Source organism: Triticum aestivum, chromosome 3B (genome assembly GCF_018294505.1).
Source record: "Triticum aestivum cultivar Chinese Spring chromosome 3B, IWGSC CS RefSeq v2.1, whole genome shotgun sequence".
NCBI classification, from domain to species: domain Eukaryota; kingdom Viridiplantae; phylum Streptophyta; class Magnoliopsida; order Poales; family Poaceae; genus Triticum; species Triticum aestivum.
The window spans coordinates 821,483,100-821,493,058 of record NC_057801.1 but is presented as its reverse complement, the minus strand read 5'-3'; the positions used below and the strand labels follow the sequence as shown (position 1 = coordinate 821,493,058).

At 49.0% G+C, this 9,959-nt stretch overlaps 1 protein-coding gene across 1 annotated transcript; it reads left to right on the top strand.

Annotated features, from left to right (window-relative positions):
- Positions 1 to 7,891: 7,891 nt before the first annotated feature.
- Positions 7,892 to 9,153, top strand: LOC123068017 (polygalacturonase-like). Its single transcript, XM_044490546.1, has 4 exons — positions 7,892 to 7,972; positions 8,161 to 8,450; positions 8,563 to 8,791; positions 8,873 to 9,153. The coding sequence occupies exons 1-4, from the start codon at positions 7,892 to 7,894 to the stop codon at positions 9,092 to 9,094; spliced, it is 822 nt and encodes a 273-aa protein (XP_044346481.1). The 3' UTR covers positions 9,095 to 9,153.
- The last annotated feature ends 806 nt before the right edge of the window (positions 9,154 to 9,959 follow it).

Below are 9,959 nucleotides of genomic sequence, written 5' to 3'. Positions count from 1 at the left end.
CTCCTCCTCTCCTTGTTTTCCTCAATCTTGTTACCCTCCTCATCGAATTTGTTGTATTCCGGAGGTAGAACGAAATGTTCCATAAGCTTCTTGAAGCAATCTTTTTTTGTTCTCTTATCGACAAAAGTGAAACCATCAATCCGTGCCTTCTTTGGCTCATTCCACTCCTGGACGGTGATCGAGACGTTGTCTCTAACAATGGCTCCGCATTGGCTGACAAACTTGGTGGCGTTCTTGCGGGGCTCCAGCGGCCTGCCGGTTGCACTGTCGACAACCTCGATGGTGCATGTTTCTCCTTGTTTCATCGTCTTGGTTGCGCCACGCTTTGACGACGTACTCGATTGTTTCGACGATCCGGCCGAGGGCTAAAATAAGAAAGAGTCGCGCGCGTTAGTACACACATATTTATTCAAATCAGTTAGGTTGTATCACCAGAGGCTCAATGTATATATATACCTCGGCGCCGGAGGTGGTTGCTACTTCCATTTGAAGATCGTCGTTTATCGACGTTTGTTCGGCATCATCTTGCTGACGGCGCCCTTCATCTTCACCGTCAAGGTTCAGATAAGAAGAGATATCATCTTCTTCTTCTCCGGTCGGCACATATAGAATATCGCCATTTATGATGCCGAACATATGTGCTTCACCGTCCGGATCATAGTTGTCCATAATCGGGTCAGCTCTATCGTCCGCCATTATGTCAGTCCTGAAAACATGTAGTAAAAACAAATTAATTAAGTGAAGAAGGGGGGCAGTGGCGGTGGCGGTGGCGAAAGGGCGGTGGCAAAAGGAGGGGGCGAGGAAGGGGTGGGAGAGGGTGTCGCGGTAGAGCGCGAGACGGGGCGGCAGACGACGGCGTCACGGAGAGGGAGGCGAGGACAACACATTTATAACCCTCGCCGTCCCCTCTCGATCCCTAAAAAAACACCGCGCGCATCGCCGCCCCCCTCGCCGCCCCTCTCCGTATATACGTTTTTTTTGTTAATTATCAAATTTTACGGTTTTTTTGTTAATTATCAAGTTTTAAGTTATTTACCGTTTTTGTTAAACTAAGTTATTTACCGTTTTTGTTAATTATCAAATTTTACCGTTTTTTTTGTTAATTAACTAGTTAAAAAATTCTCTCCCTCTCTCTCTCTCTCTCTCTCTGCTCTCTCTCTCTCTCTCTCTCTGCTCTCTGCTCTCTCTCTCTCTCTGCTCTCTCTCTCTCTCTCTCTCGATCATCGCTCTGTAGAGCAGTTGAGGGCGGCGAGGCCGGCGGCCCGAGGATGGATTGGGGGGCGGCGTTGAGGGCGGCGAGGCCGGCCGCCGGCGTTGAGGGCAGCGAGGCGGCGCGGTGGGCGAGGGAGGCCGGCGGGCGGCGTACTAGGGCGAAAGGGGGCTACGGGCGCCGTACGTGGGCGAGAGGGGGCGGCAGGCGACGGCGGGCGGCGTCGAGGGCGCGGGCGACGGCGGGCGGCTTCGAGGGCGAGGGCGGCAGGCCTTCGGCGCGGCAGAGAACGAGCAGAGAAATGGAGGCGACGGGTCGGGCGGTTGTATTTATAGCCCCCCCCCTTTAGTCGCGGTTGGGGAGGCGACCCGCGACTAAAGGGCCTTTAGTCGCGGTTGGGGAGGCGACCCGCAACTAAAGGGAAACCTTTAGTCGCGGTTGGGGAGGCGACCCGCGACTAAAGGGTAACCTTTAGTCGCGGTTGGGGAGGCGACCCGCGACTAAAGGACTTTTTTGGCGGGTTTTTCGTTCCCACGCGCAACCACCTTTAGTCGCGGTTGGGCAGGCCAACCGCGACTAAAGGTATTTTCCAAATACTTTTTCTTTTTGAAAATCTTAAAAATACAAATAATATATCAAAAAATTCAGAAAAATATAACTAATTCAATTCAATATGTTAAAAACACAAATATTATATCAAAAAATTCAGAAAAAAAAACTAATTCAATTCAAAATTCTAAAAATACAAATAATATATCAAAAAATTAAGAAAAATAAAACTAATTCAATTCAAAATGTTAAAAATACAAATAATATATCAAAAAATTCAGAAAAATAAAACTAATTCAATTCAAAATTCTAAAAATACAAATAATATATCAAAAAATTCAGAAAAATAAAACTAATTCAATTCAAAATTCTAAAAATACAAATATTATATCAAAAAATTAAGAAAAGTAAAACTAATTCAATTCAAAATGTTAAAAATACAAATAATATATCAAAAAATTCAGAAAAATAAAACTAATTCAATTCAAAATTCTAAAAATACAAATAATATATCAAAAAATTCAGAAAAATAAAACTAATTCAATTCAAAATTCTAAAAATACAAATAATATATCAAAAAATTAAGAAAAATAAAACTAATTCAATTCAAAATAATATACCAGAGGCCGGTCGTCGGCTATGGTGGTACGGCCGGACTCTGCAGAGCGTCATGGACTACAGCACTCCAAATTTCATGTATCATTCGAAAATGGACACCAAACACATCACGGGTAATATAATTCACATGATCCATTCAACAAAGTTTGGTACAATAAATTATTACACATCATTTCTTCCCTTGTGTCCCTGCTTGCTTACGATTGTGCCGTATCCATGGAGCATCCTCATCATTTAACTTAATGCTTGGGTCGGTGTTCACTTTGAAGGGCGGAATTTCAGCAAACATATTATAATCTTCTGACATGTCTGTCTTGTCCTCCACTCCCACGATGTTTCTTTTCCCTGAAAGAACAATGTGGCGCTTTGGATCATCGCATGATGTACTGATCGTTTTCTTATCTTTCCGTTTCCTCGGTTTGCTACTCATGTCCTTCACATAGAAAACCTGAGCGACATCTTTCGCTAGGACGAATGGTTCGTCAAGGTAACCAAGATTGTTGAAATCCACCATTGTCATTCCGTATTGCTGGTCCACCTTTACCCCACCTCCTGTTAGCTTGAACCATTTGCACCGGAACAAAGGGACCTTAAAGGAGGGTCCATAGTCAAGTTCCCATATCTCCTCTATGTAACCATAATATGTGACCTTTTGCCCATTCTCGGTTGCTGCATCAAAGCGGACACCACTGTTTTGGTTGGTGCTCTTTTTATCTTGGGCGATCGTGTAAAATGTATTCCCATTTATCTCGTACCCTTGGAAAGTCGTTATAGTCGAAGATGGTGTCTTGGCCAACATGTACAGCTGATCTACAACATCATTGTCATTCATTAAATGTTTTCTCAACCAACTGCCGAAAGTCTCCATGTGGGCCTTCCTAATCCAGGATTCAGGCTTCCCCGGGTTGTCCGAGCGTAAAATATTCTTGTGTTTCTCAAAGTACGGAGCCACCAAGCTGGAATTGGTCAGTACAGTGTGGTGTGCTTCAGTCAGAGAATGGCCGTCCATACATATCGTTGATTTCCTTCCAATCGTGCCTTTTCCACTTAGTCTCCCCTCGTGCCGCGATCGAGGAAGACCAATCGGCTTAAGGTCAGGAACAAAGTCAACACAAAACTCAATTACCTCCTCATTTCCATAGCCCTTGGCGATGCTTCCTTCTGGCCTAGCACGGTTACGAACATATTTCTTTAATACTCCCATGAACCTCTCGAAGGGGAACATATTGTGTAGAAATACAGGACCGAGAATGAAAATCTCTTCGACTAGGTGAACCAGGAGGTGCGTCATAATATTGAAGAAGGATGGCGGGAACACCAACTCGAAACTGACAAGACATTGGATCACATCGTTCTGTAACCGTGGTAGAACTTCTGGATTGATTACCTTCTGAGAGATTGCATTGAGGAATGCACATAGCTTCACAATGGCTACTCGAACATTTTCCGGCAGGAGCCCCCTCAAAGCAATCGGAAGCAATTGCGTCATAATCATGTGGCAGTCGTGAGACTTCAGGTTTTGGAACCTTTTCTCCGCCATGTTTATTATTCCCTTTATATTGGACGAGAATCCAGACGGGACCTTCATACTGCTCAGGCATTCAAAAAAGATGACCTTCTCTTCTTTGGTCAGAGCGTAGCTGGCACGACCTTGAAACCATTCCGGATGCCGGTCATCAGGGTCTTTCAAACGTTGCTGGTCCTGCCGTGCTTCCTTTGTATCATTTGTCTTCCCATACACGCCCAAGAAGCTTAGGAGGTTCACGCAAATATTCTTCGTAACGTGCATCACGTCGATTGCAGAGCGGACATCTAGGACTTTCCAATATTCTAGCTCCCAGAATATAGATTTCTTCTTCCACATGGCTGCGTGCCCGTCAGCTCCCTTCGGAACTGATTGTCCGCCAGGACCCTTTCCAAAGATGACTTTCAAATCCTTGACCATATCAAATACCTCAGCAACAGTGCGTTCCGCAGGCTTCGGCCGGTGATCTGCCTTGCCGTTGTAATGCTTGCCTTTCTTTCTTACTGGATGAATTTTCGGAAGAAATCGACGATGCCCAAGGTACACGTTCTTCTTACAATTTGGCAAATGTACACTTTCAGTCTCATGTAAGCAGTGCGTGCATGCATTGTATCCCTTATTTGACAGTCCCGAAAGGTTACTAAGAGCAGGCCAATCGTTGATGGTTACGAAAAGCAACGCTCGTAGGTCAAATTCCTCTTGTTTGTGCTCATCCCACACACGGACACCACCCCACAGCTGTAAAAGTTCATCAACTAATGGCCTTAGGTACACATCGATGTCGTTGCCGGGTTGCTTCGGACCTTGGATGAGCACTGGCATCATAATGAACTTCCGCTTCATGCACAACCAAGGAGGAAGGTTGTAGATGCATAGAGTCACGGGCCAGGTGCTATGGCTGGAGCTCTGCTCGCCAAAAGGATTCATGCCATCCGTACTTAGAGCAAATCTTATGTTCCTTGCGTCAGCTGCAAAATCTTTGAACCATCTGTCGATCTTTCTCCATTGCGTTCCATCTGCGGTGTGTCTCAACTCCCCGTCCGACTTACGGTCCTCTTTGTGCCATCGCAACAACTTGGCATGCTCTTTGTTCCTGAACAGACGTTTCAACCGTGGTATTATAGGAGCATACCACATCACCTTGGCGGGAACCCTCTTCCTGGGTTTCTGGCCCTCAACATCGTCACCAGGGTCATCGCCTCTGATCTTATAACGCAATGCAGTGCATACCGGGCATTCATTCAAATTCTCGTATTCACCGCGGTAGAGGATGCAGTCGTTGATGCATGCATGTATCTTCAGAACCTCTAAACCTAGAGGGCAGACAACCTTCTTTGCTTCGTACGTACTGGCGGGCAACTCGTTATCCTTTGGAAACATATTCTTCAACATTTTCAGCAAGTTTTCAAATGCCGAGTCAGCTACACCTGCCTCTGCCTTCCATTTCAGCAAATCCAGTGTGCAGCCCAGCTTTTTCAGACCATCATCGCATCCGGGGTACAGCGCCTTTCTGTGATCCTCTAACATGCGATCCAAATTCTCCCTCTCCTTTTCAGTTTCGCAGCGTCTCCGTGCATCAGCAATGGTCTGACCAAGATCATCAACGGGATCATCACGTGCCTCTTCTTCACCTTCCCCTTCACCTTCAGCATCCTCCATGAAAGTATCACCGAAATGAGCAAGATAGCTTTCATCGATGAAATCATCCCCTTCTTCATCTTCTTCCATTATAACCCCTCTTTCTCCATGCTTGGTCCAACAATTATAGCTTGGCATGAAACCGTGCCGAAGCAGATGCATGTGAACATCTCTTGAGGAAGAGTAACCCTTCTGATTCTTACAGATAACACATGGACAGATAACAAAACCCCCCTGCTTGTTCGCATTAGCCACTACGAGGAAATCTTTCAAACCCGTAGTGAACTCGCCGGAGAGTCGGTTACCGTACATCCATTGCCGATTCATCTGCATTATTATAATATAAAATATATAATTAACCATCATGCATTTGTTAAACTAACTAGCTACAAACAATATAAATTAAACAATGAACTGCACACATGCATATTTTATCAATGACACATCAAAGGTTCATCAAGTTGCTAACCGCGATCGAGGAGTGTGGCTCCAACACTTCATGTCATGTTTGTTTCATGCTCTTGGGGCATTTCATCAAACACCTTATGTGCATAAGAGGAACCAAAAGCAAACCTACACCCACTTGTGAAGAGAATGGCTCCAAATGGCTAAGTGTTGGCTGCTGGATGGGTATATATAGGGGAGGGGCTTTAGTTGCGGTTGGCCTGGCAAACCGTGACTAAAGGTGCCCGAAGGCCTTTAGTCGCGGTTGTCCTGGCCAACCGCGACTAAAGACCCTCACGTGCGCCAGCTGGCCACCGAGCGCCCTGGGCCCAGGCCTTTGGTCGCGGTTCACCTCCAGAACCGCGACTAAAGGTCCCATTAGTCGCGGTTCCTACAGCTTCGCGACTTATGGGGCTGGACGGAAGCCTGTTTTTCCACCAGTGCAAGTGCCCCTCAATGCCGCAGAGTTGACATTCAACCCCACCACCACATGCCTCGCAGTGTAGCCGCTTGCGGCCAGCCGTCGGAGGAGGTGGAGCGGGCGAACGGGGCTGGTTGCCCGCGGACGGCGGCGCCTTCTGCTTGACACCACGGGCGCCCCCGCGAAGTGCAGCGTTCGCAGAAGGACCCTGCGTGTAGACGCCGACGGAGCGGCGAGCAGCTAGCCGCTGTTCCGTGTTGAGGAGGCGTGCGTAGAGGTCGCGAGGCGGCATCGGCGTGTCACGTCCATTGATGTTTTCAACAAAAGAATCATAGTCCTCATCAAGCCCATTGAGAATGAACGAAGTAAACTCCTCATCATGGAGAGGCTTCCCAATAGATGACAGTGTATCGGCCAAATTTTTGACCTTGTTGAAGAAGGCCGTGACAGAGAGATCATTTTTCTTGACCTCACCCAGCTGGTTACGAATGGCAGAGGAACGTGCGAGCAACTGCGAGGAGAAGCTGGAGTCGAGCGTGGCCCATGCATCCCTCGACGTAGCGGCAAAGACCACCATGCCGGCCATGGAGGGAGTGAGCGAGGACTGAATGGCACCCAGAATAGCTTGATCCTGAGCAATCCACCGACGATGAGCAGGGTTGGACACCATGGCGGAGCCACCGGCAGCTGAGGGAACCGGAACCATGGCCGGGGGAAACGGCAGCGTACCGTCGACATACCCCTAAAGATAGTGACTACGCATCAGCGGCAACACCAGAGCACGCCACAGGAGGTAGTTATCAGCAGAGAGCTTCACTGTCACCAGATGAGCAAAGTGGAACGGTCCTGGTTCAGCCACCGGTGCGGGAAGCTGTGAGTCGTATGCCGGAGGAGCACTGTACGAAATCAGCGCATCGGCTGACGGAGGCGCACGGTAGTGTTGGTGATGACCGTAGGGCACCGTAGGGCACCGTAGGAGGTATGCCGTAGGGCTGCAGCGACGCGACGTACGGCGCCAGGGTAGCGTAGGGCGCGCCATACAGCGCCTCGTAGGGCACCGCGGAGGACGAAGCATACGGCGCCGGCGTGATGGATGGTGATGGCGGCGGCGCGACGTAGGGCGCTAGATACGGCCCGACGTAGGGCACCTGAACAGGGGCACCATGGGGACCTGAAAACGGCAGCGCAGCATGCGATGGGATCCTGACGTACGGCGGCGGCGCAGCATACGACGGAATCGCGTCGTAGGTGGCGTCGCGCTGCGCAGAGGTGCCATACGGGCGAGCGACAGCCGGATCGCAGGGCAGCTGCTGCATACGGGCGAGAGTTCGGAACATGCACATGTTGTGTGCGATTATAGCAATCGTGGGAGTTTGGTTCCAGCGATTCACCATGGGCGAGAGACGGCTGGATTGCGGGCGATGGGGGCACGGGCGGGCGTGATCCTGATTGAACCGGACGGGCCCAGGCGAGCGGGGCGGACGCCATGAACGGCGATTCCGTCGCCAGGGTTGATGGAGGCGGCACGGCGGCGGAGGCCAACGCGGCGGCGGCAGAGGAAGCGGAAGCACAGCGCGGATCGAACGCGTCGTCTGATACCATATTAGACAAACTAGGGTTTGAACAATACTTGATACCCTAAGCGGGTACGGCTGTTATGTATATATAGGAGAGAACGTATAGGTACAGGTATTGTGTTACAACACGTATATATACAATATACCTAGTCTAACACATACATACTTATGTTTGCAGACACTTGACATTAGCCAATCCAAGGGCGTGAGCGTGAAGCAGCTGACGCTGCTCGACAGCAAGGAATTCCACATGTCCATCTTCGACTGCAGCGGTGTGACGGTCCAAGGCGTCCGGATCATCGCGCCGTCTAACAGCCCCAACACCGACGGCATCCAGGTCAGCCACTCCCGGCACGTGAGCATCCTCAACACCACCATCGGCACCGGCGACGACTGCATCTCCTTGGGGCCCGGCACCTCGGACATGCTCATCAGGGACATCAAGTGCGGTCCGGGCCACGGCATCAGGTGCCACCTTCAGTTGCCAGTTCATCATACATTATATTTTGTTTGCTTGTGATTTGCGCAGCGTTTGATAGATAGCATTGGTTTTGTGTTTGCGTTGGATGGACGGTGGCAGCATCGGGAGCCTGGGATGGCAGGACGGTGAGGAGGGGGTGAGAAACCTGACCGTGGACAGGGCGGTGCTGAAGGGCACGACCAACGACCTGCGGATCAAGACGTGGGCGATGCCCAACTCCGGCTTCGTCAAGAACGTCTCCTTCTCGCGGGTCACCATGAACCGCGTGGCCAACCCCATCCTCGTCGACCAGAACTACTGCTCCCGCAAGGGCGACTGCCCGGGCAATGTACGTCTCCTTCCTACATGCATGCAACTACACGTGATCGATCGACTATATCATGAGCTGTGTTGTTGTGTGTCCCTGCAGAGCTCGGGGGTGCAGATCAGCGACCTGTCGTACACGGACATCAAGGGCTCGTCGGCGACGCCCGTGGCGGTGAAGTTCAACTGCAGCGGCACCAACCCCTGCAGCGGGATCAAGCTCAGGAACATTAGGCTGAGGTACCGGCACCAGCGGCCGGCGCAGGCCAAGTGCCAAAACGCCGGCGGGTCCGCGTCCGGAGAGGTCACACCGCCGAGCTGCTTCTGACCATCGGAGTTCTCTTAGCTTGACTGGTTCGTGTACTCGGCAGTTGTGTAAGATAGAAAAAACATGATCGTGTGATCATTGCTTGGTGGATCGCAAAGCGACCCTTACATGTAGCCCAGGCTAGTAGTTTTAGCGGATTTACTGATTCTCAATTGACCGAGACATAGTTAAACCAGAATGAACGTCATAAATTTTGCATGGTTGTTCTTGTTGATTTTTTTGAGATTTTTTATTTGTTTTTCGAGATGGCGAATCTTGGTGTAAAATCTGATGGTTCTAATTTGTGAGCGTATATGTTTACGGGAGCCCGGAATTCAAAATAACTTACCCTGCATGCGTGGCGTGTTGTGCCGTTTGGCGTAAAGCGTGTTGACAAATTTAAATCAAGTGGCCTCACTTCTCTCTCCACTCTAGAACTCTCTCAAGAACAGAAAAGCTTTAACTCTCTATTCCCGATATTGAGAGGGGGCCTATATAATCTTTGCCGACAGACTCCTCAACTTGCTAACTATGTCAAACAACAGTTATTTTTTGCCGACAGTATATCTTAGAGAAAAGTATACTTTTTGTCCCTAAACTTTTGAGGAAGTCTAGATTTAGTCATTCAACTTCGAAACCGGACAACCAGCACCCCCAATTCTTAAAACCGGACAAATTTCATCCCTCTACCAACCAAAGCTGTCTTTCTGCTGACTCGGCGCGGTTTCTGCTGACTCAGCTATTTTCTTCTACATTTAAAAGTAAATTTTGACATTTATAAAACGGGGAATTAAGAAACTAGACTTGCCATGAACCATAAACTAAAATTACCATGATACATGCACATAAAATTGCCATGGTTCATACAAAAAATAATTTTCATGGT